This window comes from Heptranchias perlo, chromosome 19, assembly GCF_035084215.1.
Source record: "Heptranchias perlo isolate sHepPer1 chromosome 19, sHepPer1.hap1, whole genome shotgun sequence".
Lineage (NCBI taxonomy): Eukaryota > Metazoa > Chordata > Chondrichthyes > Hexanchiformes > Hexanchidae > Heptranchias > Heptranchias perlo.
In genome coordinates this window covers 3509461-3520296 of record NC_090343.1, presented here as the reverse complement: position 1 = coordinate 3520296, position 10836 = coordinate 3509461, and the positions used below count along the sequence as shown (strand labels likewise).

General features: G+C 44.3%; 1 protein-coding gene across 1 annotated transcript; it reads right to left on the bottom strand.

Moving 5' to 3' along the window:
• Positions 1–1106: 1106 nt before the first annotated feature.
• On the bottom strand, positions 1107–10044 carry LOC137335397 (neuronal acetylcholine receptor subunit alpha-4-like). The gene is made up of 5 exons (XM_068000749.1): positions 10018–10044; positions 9796–9905; positions 7453–8309; positions 6911–7080; positions 1107–1232 (listed from the first exon to the last, which is right to left on the bottom strand). Exons 1-5 carry the CDS (start codon positions 10042–10044, stop codon positions 1107–1109), a joined length of 1290 nt encoding a protein of 429 aa, XP_067856850.1.
• Between the last annotated feature and the right edge of the window lie 792 nt (positions 10045–10836).

Genomic DNA, 10836 nt, shown 5'->3' with positions numbered 1-10836 from the left:
TAAATTCTTTAAAAATCCTTTTTATTCCCAGGATGTTGGCATCAATGGCGAGGCTGGCATTTATTGCCCATCCCTAATTGCCCCTTGAGAAGGTGGTGGTGAGCCGCCTTCTTGAACCGCTGCAGTCCGTGTGGTGAAGGTTCTCCCACAGTGCTGTTAGGAAGGGAGTTCCAGGATTTTGACCCAGCGACAATGGAGGAACAGCGATATATTTCCAAGTCGGGATGGTGTGTGACTTTGAGGGGAACATGCAGATGGTGTTGTTCCCACGTGCCTGCTGCCCTTGTCCTTCTAGGTGGTAGAGGTCGTGGGTTTGGGAAGCAAGCAAGACATCCTGTATTTTTAGCAATGATCTTACACAGTTTATATCATTTGGTTTACAATTTGGAGCTTATTGCAGGTGTTTTACATCGAATGTACAGCACAGAAACAGGCCATTCGGCCCAACTGGTCTATGCTGGTGTTTATGCTCCACACGAGCCTCCTCCCTCCCTACTTCATCTCACCCTATCAGCATATCCTTCTATTCCTTTCTCCCTCATGTGTTTATCTAGCTTCCCGTTAAATGTATCTACACTATTCACCTCAACTACTCCTTGTGGGAGTGAGTTCCACATTCTCACCACTCTCTGAGTAAAGAGGTTTCTCCTAAATTCCTTATTGGATTTATTAATAACCATCTTATATTTGTGACCTGTTAGTTTTGGACTCCCTCACAAGTGGAAATATCTTCTCTACGTCTACCCTATCGAACCCCATCATAATTTTAAAGACCTCTATCAGGTCACCCCTCAAGTGTTCTCTTTTCTAGAGAAAAGAGCTCCAGACTGTTCAGTCTTTCCTGAAAGTTATAACCTCTCAATTCTGGTGTCATCCTTGTGATTTTTTTAAAATGCTGCATTATCAACTTAGAAGCACAAATACGAAGCCCATTTTTTAAAAGAATAAACTAATAACTCTCTTGCCCACACAATTTTTATCTTGTGAAAATATTCTCAGAGTACTGGGAAGTGATCATGGGGTGACAATGTAGAACCATGCATCCATCCCATTTCCCCCATGGAGCCGGTTTTTCTTGTGTTGGGTTTGTCGATGTCCATCGTATTTCACAGCATTCCCGCCCACCAAGGAGGCAGGAAGAGTCCCAGCGTTCCCAGGAAGCAAACGATAATGAATATCCACAAAAAGATCCTGTCAATCACCATGGCGACGTACTTCCAGTCTTCCTTCACCTGCAAATCAGAGAACATTATCATTCCAGATTATAGGACAACCAAGGAGGCACCTCCTCCTTTGGTGCAGAGCCATACAAAAAACCAGGACGGCCCCCTTGTTGTGTCCCTGTCCCTGCTCTATCATCAGTTGGCTGATCTTAGCTGTGGCAGTAGGGACACTACGGTTGGCCTGAGCACCACTGGGGAGGAGAAAAGAGAAAAAGTGGAGAAGTTTCAACAAATTCACCAACCACTGTACTAGGGGATAATCTATTCAACTAATTCACCAACCACTGTACTAGGGGATAATCTATTCAACTAATTCACCAACCACTGTACTAGAGGATAATCTATTCAACTAATTCACCAACCACTGTACTGGAGGATAATCTATTCAACTAATTCACCAACCACTGTACTAGAGGATAATCCATTCAACTAATTCACCAACCACTGTACTAGAGGATAATCTATTCAACTAATTCACCAACCACTGTACTAGAGGATAATCTATTCAACTAATTCACCAACCACTGTACTAGAGGATAAACTATTCAACTAATTCACCAACCACTGTACTAGAGGATAATCTATTCAACTAATTCACCAACCACACCAATGGAAGAGTGTGAAGATACAACAACAATGGTGAAGCCCAGGCTGTGTTGGTGGAACTGGGAGGAACGCTCCCCTTACTCACTGATACATCCTTCATTTCTTAATCATAAATTCTGTTTTTGGCACCAATGTGTATTATTGCACATCCTCCTCAGTAGTAAATTCCAGTTGTTAATCGTTATTTTAATTCTGCTTTTCCAAAAATAGCCTCGACATGATCTGCAAACTTAGATGTTCTACTTTTAACTCTTTGAGAACCACGGAAAACTGCAGGTATCTCAATAATGTCAAACTGTAGGGGTCAACGAGGAGCCAACTGGCTGGTAGGAGAGGGTTCTGGCTTATTATCACAGCATCGCTTTATAAAGAATCAAAAGTCACAATGTAAACTTCTGTTCAAGCAGAGGCGATGTGCCAAATATGATCTGACCATCTGATGTAAAATATCATCTGAGCAAAGGTATTGTATGGGACACCATCTCGAGGGAAGACTATTTTTGGAGACTGGTTAATGCATTTGATCCCTTCTAGGACCAGGTTTTAGAGTGTCTCGGTTATATTTAGCTTGAGAAGTGGTTCAGTCCCACTGAAGGGCACAGTAAGGTCACTTGATTTTGCTTGGTAGCGGCGATCGGCTCTCTCTGATACGTTATTACTCGCCCAATGTACTCTAGTCATACTGCTCAGCTGCTGTGAGAAACCCAATAAAACTTGCATCCTGCTTCGCCCACCATCTCCATCAGCCATGTCCACCCTTCCCCTCCTCCTTCCGCTCTCAATCGCCTAGTTCGGCGTCATTTGTCGCAAAAAAAGGAATGGAATCTATCTTGAATTGGAGCGTTCCTCCGTGCTGTTGAAATCAGGACTCATTACACCGTCTCCTACTCAAACCCATTCTTTCCCAGGACTTTAAAACTGTGGAACTCCGCATCTCCCTCGGGCTCCCTTCTCTCCTTCACTTGATGGCTTTTAAAACCCAATCTTGGTGTCAAACGAACATAAGTACGAAAATGACAGACAGGAAAAGACCCAGTGGTCCATCTAGCCTGTTCCATAACCGCTTGTAAGCACTACTTCCTGGTTTAATCCATTTTCCCCCCACCCTTGGGGCTGCCCTGCTCTATGTTGTTCATCAAAAATAAAATAAAAATCAGAAGGTTCACTTCACAGCTTGGCCATTCATCCAGGTTTAGCCATGGCTCAGTGGGTAGCACTCCTGCCTCAGAGGGTCTCGGTTCAAGGCCCACTCCAGTGACTTGAGCACATAATCCAGGCTGACACTCCCAGTTCAGCACTGAGGGAGTTCTGCACTGTCTTTCAGATAAGATGTTAAATCAAGGCCCAGTCTGCCCTCTCAGATGGACGTAAAAGATCCCACAACACTGTTTCGAAGAAGACCAGGGTGGTCCTGGGCCAATATTTATCCCTCAACCAACATCACTAAAAAAAAAACAGATTACTGGTCATTGTCACATTGCTGTTTGTGGGATCTTGCTGTGCGCAAATTGGCTGCCGCATTTCTTACATTACCACAGTGACTACGCTTCAAAAAAAAGTATTTATTGGGATGTCCTGAGGTTGTAAAAGGCGCTATATAAATGCAAGCCTCCCTTCCTTTACTATTGGAACAAGCAGGTTATGAACAGACCGTGGAGAACACAACCTCACTTTGGGTTTTCAATTCAATTTGGTCCAAGGTGACCTCAGACAATCATTCTGGTAAACTCGAGATCAATCCCTGAAACTGCTGAGATTTAACAGTGCAAGTGGAAAACTGCAAGTCTGAAAGTTGATCCGGCTCCAAGTTTATCGGTTCAGATTCATGTTTCTCAAAAGGACACGAGGACCTATGATTGCACAAGATATCCTCAGCCCCGAGGTAAGACATTGGAGCCTGAATACATACCGCGCTTAATCAAACCAACCATCCTCTCATTTCCCACACTGACATCATTCCTCAGTCGATGCCCTCAGCGAGTATGTTGAACACTGATCAAGGAGAACAAAACAGGAGCTAAAGAATTAAAAACTCCAAAAAGGATTATGATTTGAGGAACTGGTTTAAATACTGTCCCTTTTTAAATGATATTTTCCATAATTGCTTTCCAAGTCCCTCAGGAAAAGATTAAGAGTCAATTTATCGGACTTCATACTTGCTGCAGTTCTAGTCCAAAAAGCTTAAAGTAAATGATGTCCTTCAGACCCAACATGACGACTTTTATGAGGCTGTGGGTAAGGAAAGGTTTTTGTGACAGTGTCCGTTCTTTCCGACATGCTCAGACTGAGAAAAGGGCAGGAGACAAGCTGGTAACTGCACTGGTTTAAGGGTGTTTTCCTTTATGGAACAGGAAATCGACTATTAAGCTGTGTTAAATCGAAGTAAATCGATGTAGGGAACTTGTGGGGAAGGCCAGAACTAGGGGGGTCATAAATATAAGATAGTCACTAATAAATCCAATAGGGAATTCAGGAGAAACTTCTTTACCCAAAGAGTGGTGAGAATATGGAACTCACTACCACAAGGAGTAGTTGAGGTGAATAGTGTAGATGCATTTAAGGGGAAGCTCGATAAACACATGAGGGAGAAAGGAATAGAAGGATATGCTGATAGGGTGAGATGAAGTAGGGAGGGAGGAGGCTCGTGTGGAGCATAAACACCGGCATAGACCAGTTGGGCCGAATGGCCTGTTTTTGTGCTGTACATTCCATGTAATATAATAATCATTAGAGCAATAGATTGCAATAAAACAAGGGAGAATTCCCTTGCAACTTCTCCCACTCCGCTGCCATAACTTTGGTGGGAGTGCAGCGGAAACCCTATTTACGAGAGTAAACAAGGTTTCTGCTGGAGTTATGATGGAGGAGACGAGCAAACTCCTCGGCAAATCACAGGGACTAAACTGGACACAGTCAGAATGGAAACCCTCTCTCAATAGAGCTGTCTACTTGATAAAAAGAGAAGCAACTTGCAGTTAATGACCTCAGGAAATCCTAAAATGCTTTACAGCCAATGAAGTACTTTTGAAGTGTAATCATTGTTGTAATGTAGGAAACGCAGCAGCCAATTTGTGCACAGCAAGATCCCACAGACAGCAATGAGATAAATGACCAGATAATCTGTTTCAGTGAAATTGGTTGAGGGATAAATATTGAACCAGAGAGAACTCCCCTGCTCTTCCTCGAATAGTGCCATGGGATCTTCCACGGCCACCTGAGAGGTTCAGACGGGGCCTCAGTTTAACGTCTCCTCCAAAAGACGGTACCTCTGACAGTGCAGCACTGGCACCGGGAGCGTCAGCCAAGATTTCATGTTCAAGTCTCTGGAGTGGGGCTTGAACTCACTAACCTTGTGACTCAGAGACGAGGGTGATACCCACCGAGCCACGGCTTACACCAGTTTCTGAGCATTTTCAGACATGACATGTGATGAGTGTAACAGGCTCGGGAGGAACAGGTGACTTTGGACCTATGGTTCCCAAAGCTCTCCACCACTGGGGGTTTTCCTCACCTCATGTCTGGGTCTGTTGGAGACTAATTGATGGAGATTGATTGCTCTGATTAGTCAACAACTCCATTATCACCGTATCATGTGACTCCCAGGATGGGAGAAGGAGAACTAGACGGACCTGGGTCTTTTTTCGTCGAGCGATCCCAGTGTTCCCAACAGTAACAGAAATGGTTGTGGTTGAAATTCCTGGTCTTACCCCGGAATTAACACTAACATAAACCTCTGTCTGAATTTGAAAAAGGTCAGGTTTCTTGGGCCAAATGTCCTTTCCTCTTTTATAACACTTCTTATCAAAGTTGCAATGATTATTTCTACCCTGCTAAAAAAAAGTGTGAGATTTTCAACGCAACAAATACTGCAGCACCTGACAGAACCAGGGACAAAATGAAGCCACCATTTTGCTCAAGACCAATAATAACCAAGATGTAGTGAATCTCTGAGGACTGGCTTAACACCAGAACCCATTGCAATAGAGAATTACATAGAATGTACAGCACAGAAACAGGCCATTCAGCCCAACTGGTCCATGCCAGTGTTTATGCTCCACACGAGCCTCCTCCCTCCCTACTTCATCTCACCCCATCAGCATATCCTTCTATTCCTTTCTCCCTCATGCACTTATCTAGCTTCCTTTTCAATGCATTGATGCTATTCGCCTCAACTACTCCAAGTGGTAACAAATTCCACATTCTCACCACTCTCTGAGTACAGGAGTTTCTTCTGAATTTTTTACTGGATTTATTAGTGACTATCTTATATTTATGGCCTCTAGTTTTGGATTCCCCCACAAGTGGAAACATCTTCTTCAAGTCTACTCTTTTAAACCCCTTCATAATTTTAAAGACCTCTATCAGGTCACCCCTCAGCCTTCTCTTTTCTAGAGAAAAGAGCCCCAGCCTGTTCAATCTTTCCTGATCGGTATAACCTCTCAGTTCTGGTATCATCCTTGTGAATCTTTTTTTGCACCTTCTCCAGTGCCTCTATAACCTCTTTGTAATATGGAGACCAGAACTGTGCACAGTTCTCCAAGTGTTGTCTGACCAAGATTCTATACAAGTTTAACATAACTTCTGCTTTTCAATCCCTCTAGAAATGAACCCTAGTATTTTTGTTTGGATTATTTATGGCCTTATTACCCTCCTCGCTACTCTTAATGAATTGTGAATTTGTACTCCCAGATCCCTCTGCCCCTCTACTCAAACTCTTATTATCCAAGCAGTATGTGCTCCTCTTATTCCTCCTACCAAAATGCACCACCTCACACTTACCTATATTGAAATTCATTTGCCATCTACACTCCCATTCTGCATTTGCAATATTCCTGCCTCACTGTCTCACTTTGTTCATTGCAAAGTTAGATCAGAAACCAGATGAGCAAAAATATGTTTGAATCCTTGTCAACATCAAGGATTATACCTAGCAGGCAAGGCTGAACAGGCTGGGGCTCTTTTCTCTAGAAAAGAGAAGGCTGAGGGGTGACCTGATAGAGGTCTTTAAAATGATGAAGGGATTTGAGAGGGTAGACGTAGAGACGATGCCAACATCCAAACTCAATAACGTTACTACTTACAGAGAAATCAGCATCCTCCGCCCGTAGGTGGTTAGCAATGTAATTAACGCCTTCCACTGCCAACTTCATGGCTGGGGTCAGCGTTACGTTCTGCTGCTGTCTGGGACTGGCTACTTTTGAATCTTGCTTCGTGCCCAAGGCAGCTCCCGTCACTTTGTTCCCATGCTTGCCTTTAGACTGAGATGACGTATGCTGGGTGGGATGTCCCTTCTCACGGCACTGTGGAGTGACCGAGGACCTGACATGCCCATTGGATTGGCGAGGACCCGCATGCAGATGGCAGGACTGGATACTGCGGGACCTACATCCAGTATTGGTGAGAGGCGGATCCTCCTGCCCGTGAGGACATTGCAGGCTTAATGACCTCCCTTTGCAGCGGGAGCTGGAGCGGGAGCTGGTCTGGTCACTGCCGTGGTGGTGAGACAGGTTGGTGGGTTGTGGACATGGACAGCCAGCTTGTGCCTGGTCCTGATGTAAAATGCTGTATTGGGTAGATTGTGATCTGCAAAGTGCTTTGGGTTTGCCCTGGTCTTCCTGAAGACAATATTGAGTATTCGGTGAAGTGTCAGTGTTCAGCTGCTTGTCTGATCCCCAGGCGAGATACTTCTGTTCATCCTCAGCTTCAGCCGAGTAATTTGAAGAGCTCGATGTTTCCTGCATTGACCTGATCAGTTTTTTACAGCTTTTGTTCACAGCCGTGGGTCGTTTCATGACGAGAAAGCGAGGGATGACATCCAGGAAGGACTTGCGTACCCAGGCAGGCATGGTGTGCGTGTGGGGGGAGCGATGGTGAATGTTCAACACAAAGACAGTGATAATAATGGACAAAGTGACGAATATCATAGTGAAGAGAAGGTATTCCCCGATCAGAGGGATGACGAGAGACGTGGAGGGGATGATCTCCGTTATAAGGAGGAGGAAGACAGTCAGCGAAAGCAACACAGAGATGCAAAGTGTGATCTTCTCACCACAATCTGAGGGGAGGTAAAAGACCAACACAGTCAAACAGGATATAAGCAAACAGGGAATGATGAGGTTAATCGTGTAGAACAGAGGGAGCCGTCTTATCAGGAAGGAATAGGTAATATCCGAGTAGACTTCTCTACAACATTCATACTTTTTGATGTTGTAATTCCCAACTGCACTGACGATGACCCATTCTCCACTTTCCCAGTAGTTCTGTTGGTCCACGTGCCTGCTCATGCTCACTAGGTCAATCTTGGCTTTGTCAAATGTCCACGATCCGAATTTCATGGTACAGTTCTGCTGGTCAAAGGGAAAGAAGGTCACATCGATACTGCAGGAGCTCTTGTAGATGGCCGGAGGTACCCATTTGATCCTGCCGTTGTGGAACAGCTGGGCCTTGGTCAGGTGAGTGACGGCAAAGTCTCCATCGGCACTGCAAGGATAAACAAGCAGGGCACTATCATCAGAGGCTGAAGATAGCGGCAACTGACAGTATTGTATATTTACACAGCACCTCCCCTTTAACAAACCATCCCACGGTGTTTCACAAAGGGAGCTGTGGGAAAGAAGGGAAAAGTATGGGAAGATCGCCCGTCAAAGAGGCTTTTAAAGATGAGGACTACGTAGAAATTACAACACGTACGCAGATCATTCGGCCCAACTAGTCCATGTGGGTGTTTATCCTCCACACGAGCAGTATCCTAATCCCAAAATCCCCCTTTCTAGGAACACAGGAAGATTAGGAACAGGAGGAGGCCATTCAACCCCTCGAGCCTGTTCTGCCATTCAATCAGATCATGGCTGATCTGTACCTCAACTCCATTTACCCTCCTTTGTTCCGTATCCCTCGATACCCTTACCCAACAAAAATCTATCGATCTCAGTCTTGAAAATTCCAATTGACCCCCAGCATCCACAGCCTTTTTGGGGGAGAGAGTTCCAGATTTCCACTGCTCTTTGTGTGAAAAAGTGTTTCCTGATTTCACTCCTGAACGGCCCGGCTCTAATTTTAAGATTGTGCCCCCTTGTTCTGGATTCCCCCACCAGAGGAAATAGTTTCTCCGTATCTAGCCTATCGAATCCTTTTAACATTTTAAACACTTCGATTAGATCACACCTCAATCTCCTACACTCACGAGAATACAAGCCAAGTCCATGCAAATTGCCCTCATAATTTAACCCTCTAAGCCCCGGTATCATACTAGTGAATCTGGAAATTTGTGTTTTCAGTGTTTCTTTTCATTGTTTGGGAATTAGAATCATAGAATCGTACAGCACAGAAGGAAGCCATTCAGCCCATCATACCCGTGCTGGCTCTCTGAAAGAGCTACCAATTAGTCCAACTCCCTCCACTCTTTCCTCGTAGTCCTGCAAATTTTTCTTTTTTTAAGTATTTATCCAATTCTCTTTTGAAAGTTATTATTGAATCTGCTTCCACCGTCCTTTCAGGCAGCGCATTCCAGATCGTAACAACTTGTAGAATAAAAAAATTGATTTGTAATAAATGTTTGAGTAGATTTATTACTGCAATATTAGTGTTTGTTTCAGTGTCAAAGTGCACGAGCTGAAAGCTAGCCAGCCCAAGGAGATGGCAATTTCCCTGCATCCAGAGGAAGGAAGGAAAGGGTTAATTACAGAAACGGTTTTGTGACAATTTAGGAATTTGTCAACCCATTCAGAGGTTTCATGACGAGACACATATTGCGAGCAATGTAGCCGATACCCGGATACATAGAATCTACAGCACAGAACAGCCCGTTTGTTCGAAGGGGCCCATGCTCCAAACGAGCCTCCTTCCACTCTTCATCTCACCCTATCAGCATATCCTTCTATTCCTTTCTCCCTCATGTGTTTATCTAGCTTCCCCGGAAGCCTGATTGAAGAAACAAGGCCATTAAATTCACTTGCTGTGAACCCACTTGTTGTACAGGACGATGTCGGGCCTCCAGAGGAACTCTGACGGGATTCTGATTGACGTCACATTCTCGTATTCCATGGGATTCCAGCGGAGTTTAAAATCATGCCATTCCTGAAATCAGGAGAGAGAGAAAAAAAAGCATCGGGCAAGTAAAGAGGAGTGGCATTTTGTAGAAACAAGAAAAAATAATCAAAGGACTAATTTGACCAAAACTCTAACAAACCTGTTTGACCCAGACATTAGTGGTCATCATTTGATTCTTTTCGTCCTGTGCGGAGAGCGAGATGTGTTACATTAAAAAGAAAACAGCAAATTTTAAACATGATCTAATTACAGAAACATTTTGGAGAGTCTCCGAAATATTGTCAATATGGGAATTCCCAGACCATTCCTTAACCAAAACACAAAATCTGTTATTTTATCTTTTGAGCACTCTCGCCTCTGAGTCAGAAGGTTGTGGGTTCAAGTCCCACTCCAGAGACCTGAGCACATAATCTAGGCCGGCACTTTTGTGCAGCACTGAGGGAGTGCTGCACTGTCAGAGGTACCGTCTTTCGGATGAGACGTTAAACCCAGGGCCTGTCAGCCCTCGCAGGTGGACGTAAAAGATCCCACAGGCACTATTTCGAAGAAGAGCAGGGGAGTTCTCTCCGGCGTCCTGGACAATATTTATCCCTCAACCAACATCACTAAAATAAATTATTCTAGATTATTCTTGAGTGATTTTCAAATGCTGCAGTGCTGTAAGAATGAACGCAGAGGGTGTTTCTCAACTATTTGTGGAGTGAAAGATAAAGAAAGAACTTGCATTAATATATTACCTCCAGAACCTCAGGACGTCCCAAAGCCAAGGAAGTAGTTTTGAGGTGGAGTCATTGTTATAATGCAGGGAAACGTGGCAGCCAATTTGGGCACAGCAAGGTCCCAAAAACAACCTTGAAATAAATGACCAGATCATCAGTTAGTTGAGGGATAAACATTGGCCAGACCAGCTCCACTACTCTTTCAATAGTGCCCTGGTTTCTTCTACATCCACCTGAGA